Below are 14,021 nucleotides of genomic sequence, written 5' to 3'. Positions count from 1 at the left end.
CTGTCCTGTTTTCACAAAAACAGCATGAAGACTATTTTGGTGGTGCCTAATTGATTGCCATTTATTGTAATACAAAATTATTAGATGGTATTCTTCTAACTTATGCTTGTAATCAAACTTTTAAAATGCCCTTCATGCAACTATCCCTTTGATCATTGATATTTATATGAAACAGATAAGGTAAATCAAATAAAAACCAATTGAAATATATAAAAAAAATCTATTTTGTACTTGTTTTCAGAATAAAAATATCACATATAAAAATGGACCCCAAGCCGCTGAGAAAAAAGAGTTCCATAAAGAGTATGCTGGGAATGAAAGAACCCGCCCCCGTACAAAATGAACCGTAAGTATACACATTTATATTTTATTAACATACAAATCGTGTTCTATATAGCTTCACTTCCAGCATGTATCTCTATACAAAAGTAACTAAGAAACACTTATTTTCTTTGTAATAGTTTTTTTCGTTCAATTTAAGTATTGTTTGCAAATAAAATGTTTTTCATATTATTGTGGGGGGGGGGGGGGCCCGGGGGGGGGCAGATAGTAATTTACTACGAAGTGGTGCCCCACCAAAATAACGAATAAATCAACAGAAATTACAGAATATTTTTCAAATTAATTAAGTTGTTGGTTACACCTAGTTCTGCATACCCATAGACGTCCAAGGGGGGGGGGTAAAGTGGGAATTAACCCCCCCCCCATTTAAAACTTACCCCTACCCTGGGGGTACCGTAGGCACCCCCAACCATTTAGGAGGGGGTATTTACCCCCAAAAAAATTTTGGGGGGGTAAAAAAAATTTACCCCTGCAAACAGATTTTAGGGGGGGGAATTACCCCCCCCCCCAAGCAAATTTTACCCCCGGGGTAAATATTTTTTTTTTGGGGGGGGGGGGGTAAAAACATTTTGCCGCTTGGACGCCCCTGTGCATACCTTTCACTTTTTATTTTATTGTTTAATGGCTATATGCAGCCCAGTTTAACTTCAATTGTAACTAACATAATTTTAGATATTTGGTTAAACTATTTTTTGTTAAATTAAGCAAAAAAGGATATTGTTTATAATATTTTTGAACTGCAAATTTTGAAAATGTTAATACACAGGTGGCTGAACTTCTTGACCTTCACAGGGGCATTGCCCTGGTAGAGGTGGCATTTATTGCCCCCCCCCCCCCACCCACCCCTTAATTATACATTTTAGGTTGATTAGAATTAAGGTAAAGTTGGAGTTGTATCTTTTTGTTTCACTATATTCCCATGAAATTGTAAAGACTAAAGCAACCATATCGATTCTAATAAAAAGAAGAGGATTAATTCAGTTTATAATTTAAGGGAGGAAGAGTATCCCGAAGACACAGACAGACCAGAAGCCCTACCTATTCTTCACAGGAATCATTATTATACAAACATGATAAACTTACATATAGATAAACAGAGTAAACATACAGGAAACATTATTAGAAAAACAGAACAGACAAAGGGACAGCCACAGACAGATGAAATGCCCCTTGTATTTTTTTATTAGGATTATTATTTTAATAGACAAACAGAGATAGACAGAAAGACAAGGAGTCAAATTCAAAACCAATCATACAATGTATCACCTGTAACAATACCTGTCGTATCGGTGAACAGCCCATATTTTGTTCATTGACAATTGAGGGCCGCTCTTGAGTGTTAATATTTAAATTTCTCATGTTAATAATATACATATTGTTACAGGCATCAGTTTTCTAAACAACTTAGCAGCAAAGAAAAAAGTAAGTTTTTACATATTGGCCTGTTGGTTGGTCGGTATTTTAGACAGGAATTTAAGTCATTAGTAACTTTAAATGTTGAAAAGTCCTTTGTTATCAATTTTTGTAATGAAAACTGTTTTTTTTTATAGAAATTTAGAATAAAAATAAGGATGACAACAACCATAAAAGCGAAGCTCTAAAATCAGAAGGAAGGACAATTGTAGAGTGTCATAACATAACATAACTATAGACGAAATTGTCCATAAATTTGTTGCAAATTGGATTTTATTTTTGAGATGCCTTGCTTATAATATTGTATCTTGTTGTCCTAGGAATCATTGTTCTAAAAATCAGATTAATAGGAATCATTATGCAAAGTGCGAAATCGATAGAACAATTCTAACTTGCCTAAATTAACGAAAAAAGGTGTCTGTTCCAGACGTACGGACGGACAGACCGACCCTAATTATAGAAAAGCTTCGCTTTTAAAAATAACATGTTAAATAGAGAATATTCATTTATCAATCAGTAAAACACAATAGATACAACAAAAAATGAAACAAGGGTGACAACATCCAAAAAAAAATCATAGCTTTTAAAAATTAATGAAAGAGTCATACAAACTATCATTAACAAATAGAAAGTGACAGAATTTTAGAATTAAAGAAGCAGAATTTTAATTATAAATCTAAACAAAATTTATTGTAAATATGATTTAAATCAAAGTATTGTGTAAAAAAGCAACAGAAAAAAATCTTTGTGATGGTGAGATAATTGCTCGCTTTGGATTTTATGCTTAATTGTTACAAGACTCTTCATAATTCTAACGTTCTTGAACAAACTTTCAAACTGGCGGACGGAAGCATCTTTAATGTAAAAAAGCTTTCCTTTAATAGACACCTTAAAAAATATTAATTGAATAAAGCAAAATAGGTCATTTTAATAATATAAAAGAAATCAGAATAACAAAAAATCTTTTCAATTGAGAAAACCGGCAAATTAACCAACCTAACAACAAAGACAATTGTGTTTTTGTCAAAAATTTCTTTTTTGATAGACTAAATTGTTTTTGTTATTACATAGGCACAAGGCAAAAAATCATAATAACATTAGTATTAAATTAAGTCAAAACATAATGTGCTTGAACGTCGAGCTTGATAGCCCTAGTGGCTAGACAAAAGTGTCTCAGATTACTCCATGACTACTTAGGCCCAAACCCTAAGAAACTATGCCTAATCAATCAATCAATATTAAATTAAAAATAAAAGTTTGAGAAAGTAGTATTTAGCATGATGTAGCATGAAGGTAAATCTTTTAAAAGTATTTAAGCGAGCCATGAACGTTTTTTTCCCTTATAGTCCGTGCATAAACTATTTTTCTATAAAACTATCAAAACTATCGAAAAATCAATTTAACAGTGTTTAAAGAAAATGAATTAAACAGAATAATGTTTTATTTATGTTTAATCAATCTCTCTCTCTCTCTCTGTACAAAAAGCTGACGTCAATTGGAATTTAAATATAGATCAATATTAGAAAGATTAAAAAATATAAAAGTTTAAAATGTCCACGGAAATTTAAAAATATCTTAAAATATTTTTTGATGGGGGGAGGAGATAAAAGTCTATTCATATTTTCATTTCAATCATTTAAAAATATTTAGATGTTTTGAACATTTGAACAGTATTTTTCCACCTTTGTTTTAGTGGACTAGACCAAATGATGATTCGAACTGATTAATATTCGCTGGATTAACCATACTGAAAAATCATGTATAGCATCGTATTACAGACAATTTTTCACGAATATTGAAATAAGAATCATGAAATTGATATCAGTTTTGTTAGCCCAGGCCTTAGGTCTCTAGGGGCTCACCAAACTTTTTTTAATTACATATTTTTTATCTTAATATTCGTGGAACGTTGTCTGTAGTACCATGATAAAAATAACTATTCCGGCACTCTATTATATGAAATTTAATTTTGTATAGTTAATAATTCTCTCTTCTCTTTGAATTGATGAATTATATTAAATCTAAGTTTTAATATTATTATCAATGATCTTTCTTTGCTGATGAATAGATAAACAAGAACAATTATGTTCTTAAATAGTACAGAATTAAAAGTTAATGTATCCTATAATTTAAAGTAATAAGGTTTTTGTTTGAAGCTTAAGTTTTAGAATGTACTGCTCCGAATGGCTTGTACTTTTCCGAGAATCTTTATAAATGTTTTAGGGTGGCTTTAGGCTATTTTCCGAACATCATCCGGCCTTCTCTAGAGGCTAGAGGTTAAGCAACTAGTATTTACTAAAGTAACAGGATGTCTATGTGTCTATCTGTCTTTACTGAAGGATCTTGCTCATCGCTAAACCGATAGAGTTTTCCTTTACATAGGTCCTTAAAATATCCTAAAATATATATTTTTTGTCACACCCTAAAGCTTATATCCCCCTTGATTTTGGTTAAAGGGGAGTGTCAAACTTTCCCGTGGCAAAACCTTCTGCACGCCACTGCTTGAATAAATTTATAGAATTCTATGACTGACGACAGATAAATAAAGTAAGAAAAATGCCTAAATTGTCATAAATAAAACTGAACAAAATTCTTATAATTTTTCAAGGATACAGGGATAGGACAATAGACTATAAATTCTACTTTCCCGTATGTGTATAATTCTGTATTTAGTAGCTTATTAATATTAGAGATTTGGGATCTACTGCAGTTCACGGTAAAATATTGCTGGTAAGCAATATTTTCAAAAATCTATGAATTTTAAAGGCTGCTAGCTGCCAAACGGCTGAACGTACAGATCATACCCGCACACCATTTTAAGCGGCATAAGAAGGCCTACAAATAATCTGTAATAGCCAAGATCCAATGATGCACAGGGAAAGCTTCACAAAAGAAAAAATGCGTAAAATAGGTCTTTTTCGCGCATTTCTCTGCACGGCGAGATAATTATGCATTATTGATTTATGGCTATTCCAGATTATTTGTAGGACTTCTTATGCCGCTTAAAACAGTGTGCGGTCATGATCTGTATGTTTAGCCGTTTGGCAGCTAGCAGCCTTTAAAATTCATAGATTTTTGGAAATATTGCTTACCAGCAATATTTTACCGTGAACTGCAGTAGATCCGAGATTTAAATGTTTATAGAACAATTAAACTGACATTGTCCCTACCCTCCCTGAAATTTTTACACACATATTAAATAACACTTCACATTTTTAGTAAAAATAATGTCTGTCCCATCGGTCAACTTTTTTTCCCAAAGCTCGTATTCACGTATGTACGTACAGTGTACAAAGATTTATTATAGGAGTGAAGCTACTCAACATGTCTTAGATTTTTTTGTTCGGTAACCATCTTTTATTGTGACCAGCCAATCATTAAAAACCTGAAATGAATAAGAAAAAACTTTTTCGTTTTCATTCGAATCCGGTGGATAGGAACCGGTTCTCATCCATACGAAAAAACTATGTCTTGCATCGTATTATATCCAGTTTTCTACGAAAATAGAAATGTACAATCATTCTATATCCGCGGAAAGCCGTTTATAATACGATGAAAGAAATAACTATTCTATTACTCTATTAATGAGTAAACTGATAGTTATTTATCGCATCGTATTATAGACAGCTTTCCGTCGATATCAAAATTAAGAATTATAAGAATAAGAATCAGTTTAGATCAATTATGGAAAAATAATTTATATAGAGTTTCTCTAAACATGAAAAGGTAATTTAAAAAAAGGCAAAGAGGACAACGTCTGTTAATCTACACACCCTTTTCCCCCAAAAAAGAAGCAAGATATTATATTATAGATTTGTCATTTACTTAATTACATTGTTAAAAAATTTGTTTCCTTGGAAAGTATTTAAATGTTCTTGTTAAACTTTACGTAAATATTCAGAACTTAAAACAATGAAAAATATTTTGAGGCTAATAATGAGAAAATATCGGGCATTTAGTTTTGCGAAAATGTTTAAACAAGAACATAAAAAAGCATAGCAACGTCATGCTCTTATATTCTAAATTGACAAAGCAGTAAACTGTTTGTAATACAGTAAAAAATTTAAATATTATAATGTGTTCACTTAATATACAGTCAGACCAAAGACGGATAGGCGCTGTATTAGCTTAGCTACGCTACTGAAAAGTACTTTAAATATACGTAAAATTCCTATTTTGACAAATTGCAGAGTTCTAGTTACTTAACCATCAAACGATGCGTTGCTGTGTTCTGTCTGTGTTGTTTTTACAACTTAAATATTTGCAAAGAGTTAAAAAATTGATTAGAAATCATTTTTTTTAAAGTCACATCTCTAAGTCTGACGACAGAACAACAGTCAATGAAAGAAAATAAAGTATATTGCTTTAAATTTCATGTGTGTCTACCGATTTGTAATATTTAATGATTTTAATGAAAAAATTTTGCATGATGATTCCTATAACAGTAAGGTACGACTTAGAAAGCGCAACAACTCTGTAATCGTTACCTGAAAGTCCGTACGTCCATTTAAAACGTACTTATTTTTTACTTGTTACAGCAAATTATTGTTTGTTAGAATTATCTGATTCATCTGATTGTTGGTATACTGATTCCTATTACAACTAGGAACAATGTTATAAGCGAAGTATCTCTATAATCAAGTCCTAAAAATGTAATTATGTCCTTAAACAGTATCACGTATTTAAGTTATTTTGCAACAAATGTACTTACAATTTTGTTTAGTCTTATGCATTAATATTCTGCTTATTCAGTTCTGACACTCTACAAGTTTTAATGTTCGTTTGTCCTTCCATTTCAGTGCATTGCTTTTATGGATGTTGTTATCCTTATTTTTCTATAATTTGCATAAGTCTGCCTTTAAAAAAACTATCTCTAATTTTGAATATAGTTGTTCTTGTTTTCTAGAGGATGACTGTAGAACGATCTCAAGCTCTGGTAAGCTGAAGTATGATGAGACCATGGACCTGCTAACCTGCAATATCTGTAATCAGCTTGTCAAAATTCCTTTCATTCAATGCAGGAAATTTAATGCTTAAAATAATAGATGTATGTATATTACCCCGTCCCGGATTTGAAAAATTTTGTTAAAATTTTTGCCCCCAGCCAAAATATAGTTGATTTATGCATAAAAATGACACATGCAAAATATTTTTTCTGTAGTGCAAAAATTGCGACGGTACAAGCACTGCAAAGTTTTTAAAATCTGCAAAAAACCCTGTTTTTATGGCTTTTTTGGGGCTTTTGTACCATCCCAATTTTAAAGATTTTTACAAAATTTCAATTCAGGTGTGTTGATATATACCTGAAATTTACCAAAAAAAATGGGGGCAGTCTCAATTATAACATATGAAGGTGTAGCAAGTAATCTTCCAATTACAAAATTGTCAAATTGCATACATATATAATAGGATTGGGCCGGATACTTTTTTGGACGGATACTGGATATCTGGCTGATTTATAATGCCGGATATGTTATTTGTCCGGATATCCAGTTATTTGACCGGATATCCGGTTATTTGGCCGGATATCCGGTTATTCGGCCAGATATCCGGTTATTCGGCCGATGTTCTTTTATTCGGCCAGATATCCGGTAATTTGCCATATAACGATTATCTGTCATTAGAAATCAACCGGATATCCGGTATCCAGCCAAAAAAGTATCGGTCCAACCCTATTATACAGGGTGGGGCAAATAAGACCGGACAAACTTTAAACAGCCATGGCGACAAAATTACTAGACCTATCAGGACGTTTGACCCCACTATAAAAAGCTTAGGTAATTACCTTTTAGCAGAAAAAAATCTTTGGACAAAGATGGGCTCGTACTCCGAGCTGGCCGCGCTTATGTTCAACAAGTCAGATTCGAAATGCGCCGGTGGAATAATCTGGATCCTCGACTAGGGCCTACTAAATCAGATCTCAGCCCATCTGTAGATGAGGTAGAGTTATGCAAATTGCTGGGGATACTGATAGATACATAAATAAGACACTAGAAAAGACTTGAGCTCTCTATCTAAAGTGGCTTGGCTGTAGTACTCCGGCAAAGTGAAACGTGGCAGATTTTAAGTTGTCAAAAGTTGTGTGAAATCGTGAAAAATTCTCGGTTCTTGACGTTAGATACCCATATGGAACTTAAAAACTCGTTTTAGACTATGGATTGCGCTGACAACTCTAGCTGGATCTTCATGCCATTTCCAAAAAGGTAAAGAACGGCGTTCCAGCTCAACTGTGGTCCAAATAAGAGCCTCTGTGTCAAAGGGTAGCGTTAAAGTTGGGTGAATTTGGATCCTGCGGTTACTCACGTTCCTAAGAAAATGGAGCCTCCCAGCAGCCCGATCTTAATTCAATGGACTTTTGGGCCTGTGGCTACTTTGAAGCATGCACCAATAGACGTGCCTATACAACAAAGACCTCCCTCATTGCCACCATCAAGGAGAAATTCGCCAGCTTGGACAGGGACATGGTGACCAGGGCCTGCAGGCGGTTCAGGGGGGCAGGTGAAGGCGGTGATTGAGGCTGGCGGTGATTTTATTGAATAATCTAATAGTTATATACCTATTTTGCTTGCCAGTTTTTAAAATTCAATAAAATCTTTAAAATTGACGATTTTATGTTCATTTGTTTAGGAGTTAGAATTTGTCCGGTCTTATTTGCCCCACCCTGTATATGTATGCAATTGTTTCTCTTTACAGTAAAGTTTCTGATAGATCCAGGGAATGTTTCAGTTATTACCACTTAAATAAAATTAGAGGATCGACCCTACTCTCAGGTGCCCAAGAGTTCTTTAGGAGCGTTACCGCTAGAAAGTAATATGGAGAAGCTCTTCTTGTGAAAATTAAATAATTTTTAACATTATCTTTTTATGTGTCATTATTCATTGTTTATCTCTGTTAATTTTGTATTGACTTAATGGAAAAAGATGTCTTAGCTCATAAAAGATGTTCGGTGCTTTCCCTCAAAGTGTCTTTTCATCACTGACAACCCCTTCCTCCTTATATTAACTTGCAAGGGTCCCTGGTACCCAATATAAACTATCCTTACCTGACCTTATATAATTAAGAAACAAACTAGAAAGTATGTGCTCGACTTGGCACTTGGGAAACTGGCAATAATTTGCATTAAACTTACGTCTTCAATATATCAAAAACTAAAGCTATAAAGCAGAAGTACCGATTGCAGAGTTGCTACACTTTCTAAACCCTTATTGTTACAGGAATCATCAACCAAAGTTTTCAATCAAAAAATTTCAACTTGCTTAGATTAAATAAAAGAGCTAACCTTGACGGAGTTCGTTCAGACTCATATTATAGAAAAGATTTGCATTTAATAAGTATCAGAAATAGATTGGACAAAATAGGCCGTTTAATACACTAGTCCCAAAAGTTTGAAAATAACCTTTTCTTATTCGTTGACTCAATAACTTTAGGGACTTTCAATAAATTTTGGTGGATTGGTTTATTAATTTGAGTGTTCAATCGTTTCTACCACTAATTTTAATCTACAGAAGGGTTAATTTTGTGTATTATTAATGGGGATGTACATCAATTCATTAGCCATAGTCTTATCCCTTAGATCCTTCAGTAACATGTTATTTCTTGTTATGCAATAAAAATGAAAGTGTTCTAGTTATTAGAAGACTTTGGGTACAGGGATCTAGAGGGATAAGGCAATGGCTGATAAATTTATTTGTATATTCGATGATGATACACAAACTAACCCTTTTTGTTGATTACATAGTGGTTGAAACGTTTGATCACTAAACCTAATGAACCAACCAATTAAAATTCAATTAAAGTCTCCTAAGTTGTTGAGCCAAGAAATAAAAAAAATGTTATTATAAACCTTCCGGGACTAGTGTATTAAACAGCCCAATGTCCCCTCCCTCCCTAGTTATTCTTAGACTTGTGATACACTCTTGTATAGTTCAGGGAGGGAGAGGACATTGAGCTGTTTATTAGTATTAAATAATTGATAAATGGACGTGTATACCCCATGATTATACACAAACTTACCCTTTCTGTTGATTTCAATAGGTGGTTGGAACGTCTTATTAAACCAATTAAAATTTCAAACAATCTAAAAAGTTTTTGAGCAAACAAATGAAAAAGTTTTTAAAACTTTGGGGACTAGTGTAATTAACAGCCCATTGTGCTCTGCCTCTCAATTTATTATTAGACTTTTGGTACACTCTGGTATAATTCAGAGAGGGAGGGGAAATTGGACTGTTTATTTCACTTGTCCCTAAAGTTTTATAATTGTTTTTCTAATTCATTAGGTTAACAACTTTTGAGAATTTTATTGAATTTTGATTGGTTGGTTTATTAAGTTAAGTGTATAAACGTTTCAACCCATAAGTTTAATCTACAAAAGGGATAGTTTTGTGTATCAAACAAATCTCATACTTATAATAGAGGTAGGCCGGATACTTTTTTGGACGGATACCAGATATCCAGATGCTTCATAATGCAACATATTTGGTATCCGGCAAATTACCGGATATCCGGCCGAATAACCAGATATCCGGCCAAATTACCGGATATTTGCTAGATATCTGGCCAGATGTCAGATATTCGGCATTAAAAATTAGCCAGATATCCAATATCCGTCCAAAAAAGTATCCGGCCCAACCCTATTATGTATGTATGTAATTTGACAATTTTGTATTTGGAAGATTACTTGCTACACCTTCATATGTTATAATTGAGACTGCCCCCATTTTTTTTGGTAAATTTCAGGTATATATCAACACACCTGAATTGAAATTTTGTAAAAATCTTTAAAATTGGGATGGTACAAAAGCCCCAAAAAAGCCATAAAAACAGGGTTTTTTGCAGATTTTAAAAACTTTGCAGTGCTTGTACCGTCGCAATTTTTGCATTACAGAAAAAATATTTTGCATGGGTCATTTTTATGCATAAATCAACTATATTTTGGCTGGGGGCAAAAATTTTAACAAAATTTTTCAAATCCGGGACGGGGTAATGTATATTGTATAATCCTATAGATATTTAATCAGACATGATTATCCGTTCAATTTTTAATAGAATTACTAGCAGAACAATACAATTAAGTTCTATAACATGTCACTTTTTTTCTATAAGAATCTCAACTATTTACTGCATCATTTTTAGATAGATGAATTAAAAGAATATTCTAATAATCATGTAGTAGGAATTTTCTCGTATTCATTCGAATCTGGTGGATTAGAACCGGTTTCATCAATACGAAAAACAAAGTCTAGCATTGTATTTAAAACTAGTTTTTTTAGCCTGTGTCTTCGGTTTTAATCTTATAATTGTACATTTTATATCCGCGGAAACTTGTTTATAATACGATCGAGAAATAACTATTCCTACACAGTGCTTCAATTAGTCAAATTAGGAGGTTGAATATTTAGACTTTCTTGGATATTATGAGTGGTGATAAATTGTAGTCAGTTTAGGTTTCTATTTACCCTGTAATTTATTGATCAGTTCGTTCATTTAATAGGAGGGAAGGAAATGGGGTCAAGGGCACGAAAGGGGATAATGGTTACTTTAGCCAGCTCCTTTTTTCTCTTTATTAGAGAACATGAAAATCTGATGTAAGATCGAAGTAAAAATATATCCATTCATATATCTGATTGTGAGAGGGATGATCAAAATTGTTTAAATTAAATCACCGACAAATTTTGTGCAATTAAAGGAGTTTTATATTTATTAAATGATATTAAGGGTCTTTGGACTATCTTAAAGGTGAGACAGAAGTATCATTTTATCATATATGTAAATTAGGTTAACCTATTTTGTTGTTAAGCATACCTCCATGGATCTTAAGGGATAAGACAAATACCGATAAATTAATATATATTCCCAATGATAATACACAAATTACCTTTTTTTCTTCTGTAGATTATAATTAGTGGTTGAAATGTTTGGACACCTAACTTAATGAACCAAAAAATAAAAATTCAATGAAAGCAAGCGAATAAGAAAAAGTTATAATAAAACTTTGGGGACTAGTGTTATATCTCACCTAAATTGGTAACAGAAAAATAGAGATAAATCAAAATTATACTACGAAATGATTTTTTACTATTTAAATTCAATATTTTATTTAATGCTTAGGAATGCAAAAATATAAACACGTGAATCCAAAAAAATATAATAATTTGCAATATATCTGGAAGGGAAAGGACAACAGAAATTATTTTTATATTTCCCAAATATTTACAAACTATCAAAAGCTAACAAATTTAACACAATATATAGGTTCGAAAACACTTTATTTAGCATCCATTGTCCTGTCTCTGCATCCCTGAAACATTTGCTTTCATTTTAATGCTTTGAATCAAATTGCAACCTCCCGCTGTTCGAATTAACAAGGACAACAATCTTTAAAACTTCGTAGTAGTTACAAGAAATACTTGTTCATACAGGGAAAAGAAATTTAAAACTATTTGAATCAACTAATAATTGTTAAATACATTAACTTTTAAATTATCCATTAAAATCTAATTCTAGATTTAGTAATCAGAGCTATTTGTTACGGACGGTCTAACCGACCCAAATCATAAATAGCTGCGCCTTTAAAAATTTAGATACAATATTTTTGAAGAAACTTGCTTCAAATTATCCGGCCGTGACAACATAAAGTAAAGAAGTTAAAAAAAATGCATATAAACAGGTATAAAACAAGGCAAGTAAGTCAATATTTGTTACCAAATTCAGTATCTTATGTAATTAGAATGCAAAGCTCTGCTGTAGCAAATCAAAGGTTTCTGCGAATGAGTATTGTAAAAAAAAGGGCTGCTACCTTTTGTTAGAAAGCTAAAAAGGTTTATAAAAAGGTTTTAGGTGTGTCAAAACTGCAGTTTTTCTCAGAAGCGGCTACTGATTGTACATATCGAGCGGTTAAATGTCTATTTTTAATGTTTTGTCATTGATTAGGCTGACGATTCATAGTAAAATTTAAAATTTGAAAATTTTACTTCAAAATTTAAACATTTTCAGCTAAAAATACATTCAAAATATTCTGTCTGAAATTTTTAAAAATTTAACGCTAAAATAAGACTGATCTCCTTTGCCCTTCCCAATAAGTCCAGTTACATATTTGTGTGTAATTATAGCATTTTACATAATTTATTCTTTCTCACTTATTTTTTTCACATTTCCAAAAATATTTTCTTAGATTTTAATATTTTTTTCAAATTTATTTGAAAGTGTCTGATGACTAATTAAACTTACAAGAAAGATAAGATTTATCGGCCATCAAATCAGATTTTGATTTTCTTTCACACTTGTCCTATTCATTTTTATGACCTTTTAAGGACCATAGCGAATCTTTTCCCCCCAAAAGAACTTATTTTACCCATATTAAACATTAAAGTGCACAAAAAAAAATATCTTTATTAAAAAGATATATCAATGTAAGAGTACAGAAAGATAATTGAACACAAGGTCGTTAAAAAGCATGACAGGTAATGTATTCGTTAAAGTTTGACATTTATAGAGCGTTTCTTAATGTTCTAAATTAACAATAAGATCTATCCGTTATGGACGGATGGATTTCTATAATTGTAAGAAAGCTTTGTCTATTTTGCAACATGATTTTTTCTCAGAATTAAGATGAATTACTTACACAATTCTCAGCTTATAACTTCTTTGTCTAAAAGTTATGAAACTTACAAAAATAAAAAACGATTTTTAATGAAAACAAGGGTGTTAACGTCCCTAAGTACCGCAACAATATGAAGCAACTTATGAACTGATATATTCTGGTAAGCCGAGCGTTCTCGGCCCACGGGGTAACGAGTTCGGATTCAACGAGCCCTAGCCTTTAAGTATTCTACCAAACAAACAAGCAGGATTCAATCATACAGAAATTATATATTTAAACTGAATAATATTTACAAGTTATGTTTACTATATATATACAACAAAATATAACAATGGTTAGGTTTGAAGGGGGTGTGGGGCGCTAGGGCTTAGCGCCCGACGGTAGACAGGCTGTGGGGGCAGCGGTGGTAAAAGGGGAGGCAACGCCTCCCGATTATATAAGCGCGTGAGGGACTCGTGATAGTTGCATGTTTGAGTCCCCTCCCCACATTTAGGCAGGCTAGTTTGACCGCTGGGTGCGGGGTCAACAGCGGTCATGAGATGGATGGTGATATAATAGGATTAGTGCAGGGGGTTTGTTATCATAAGTCACAGCGAAGCAACTCTGTAAACGGCCTGTCCGTCTGGGTGTCGTATTACCACAACCTCCCCTTCAAGGGTTGCGTGGC

General features: G+C 32.7%; 1 protein-coding gene across 1 annotated transcript in view; it reads left to right on the top strand.

Annotated features, from left to right (window-relative positions):
* Nucleotides 1-245: 245 nt before the first annotated feature.
* Nucleotides 246-14,021, top strand: part of LOC145331627 (uncharacterized) — a 47,514-nt gene continuing 33,738 nt past the window's right edge. Inside the window, exons 1-4 of the mRNA XM_080176402.1 lie at nt 246-346; nt 1,337-1,394; nt 1,728-1,764; nt 6,662-6,779. Of these exons, the coding sequence (XP_080032528.1) occupies nt 264-346; nt 1,337-1,394; nt 1,728-1,764; nt 6,662-6,779 (296 nt within the window). The 5' untranslated portion in view covers nt 246-263. The remainder of the gene's footprint in view (nt 347-1,336; nt 1,395-1,727; nt 1,765-6,661; nt 6,780-14,021) is intronic.

The sequence above is a fragment of the Acartia tonsa genome, chromosome 1, assembly GCF_053477335.1.
Source record: "Acartia tonsa isolate MP-2025a chromosome 1, ASM5347733v1, whole genome shotgun sequence".
NCBI classification, from domain to species: domain Eukaryota; kingdom Metazoa; phylum Arthropoda; class Copepoda; order Calanoida; family Acartiidae; genus Acartia; species Acartia tonsa.
The sequence above is the reverse complement of the archived record's forward strand: the minus strand, read 5'-3'. Positions and strand labels throughout refer to the sequence as shown.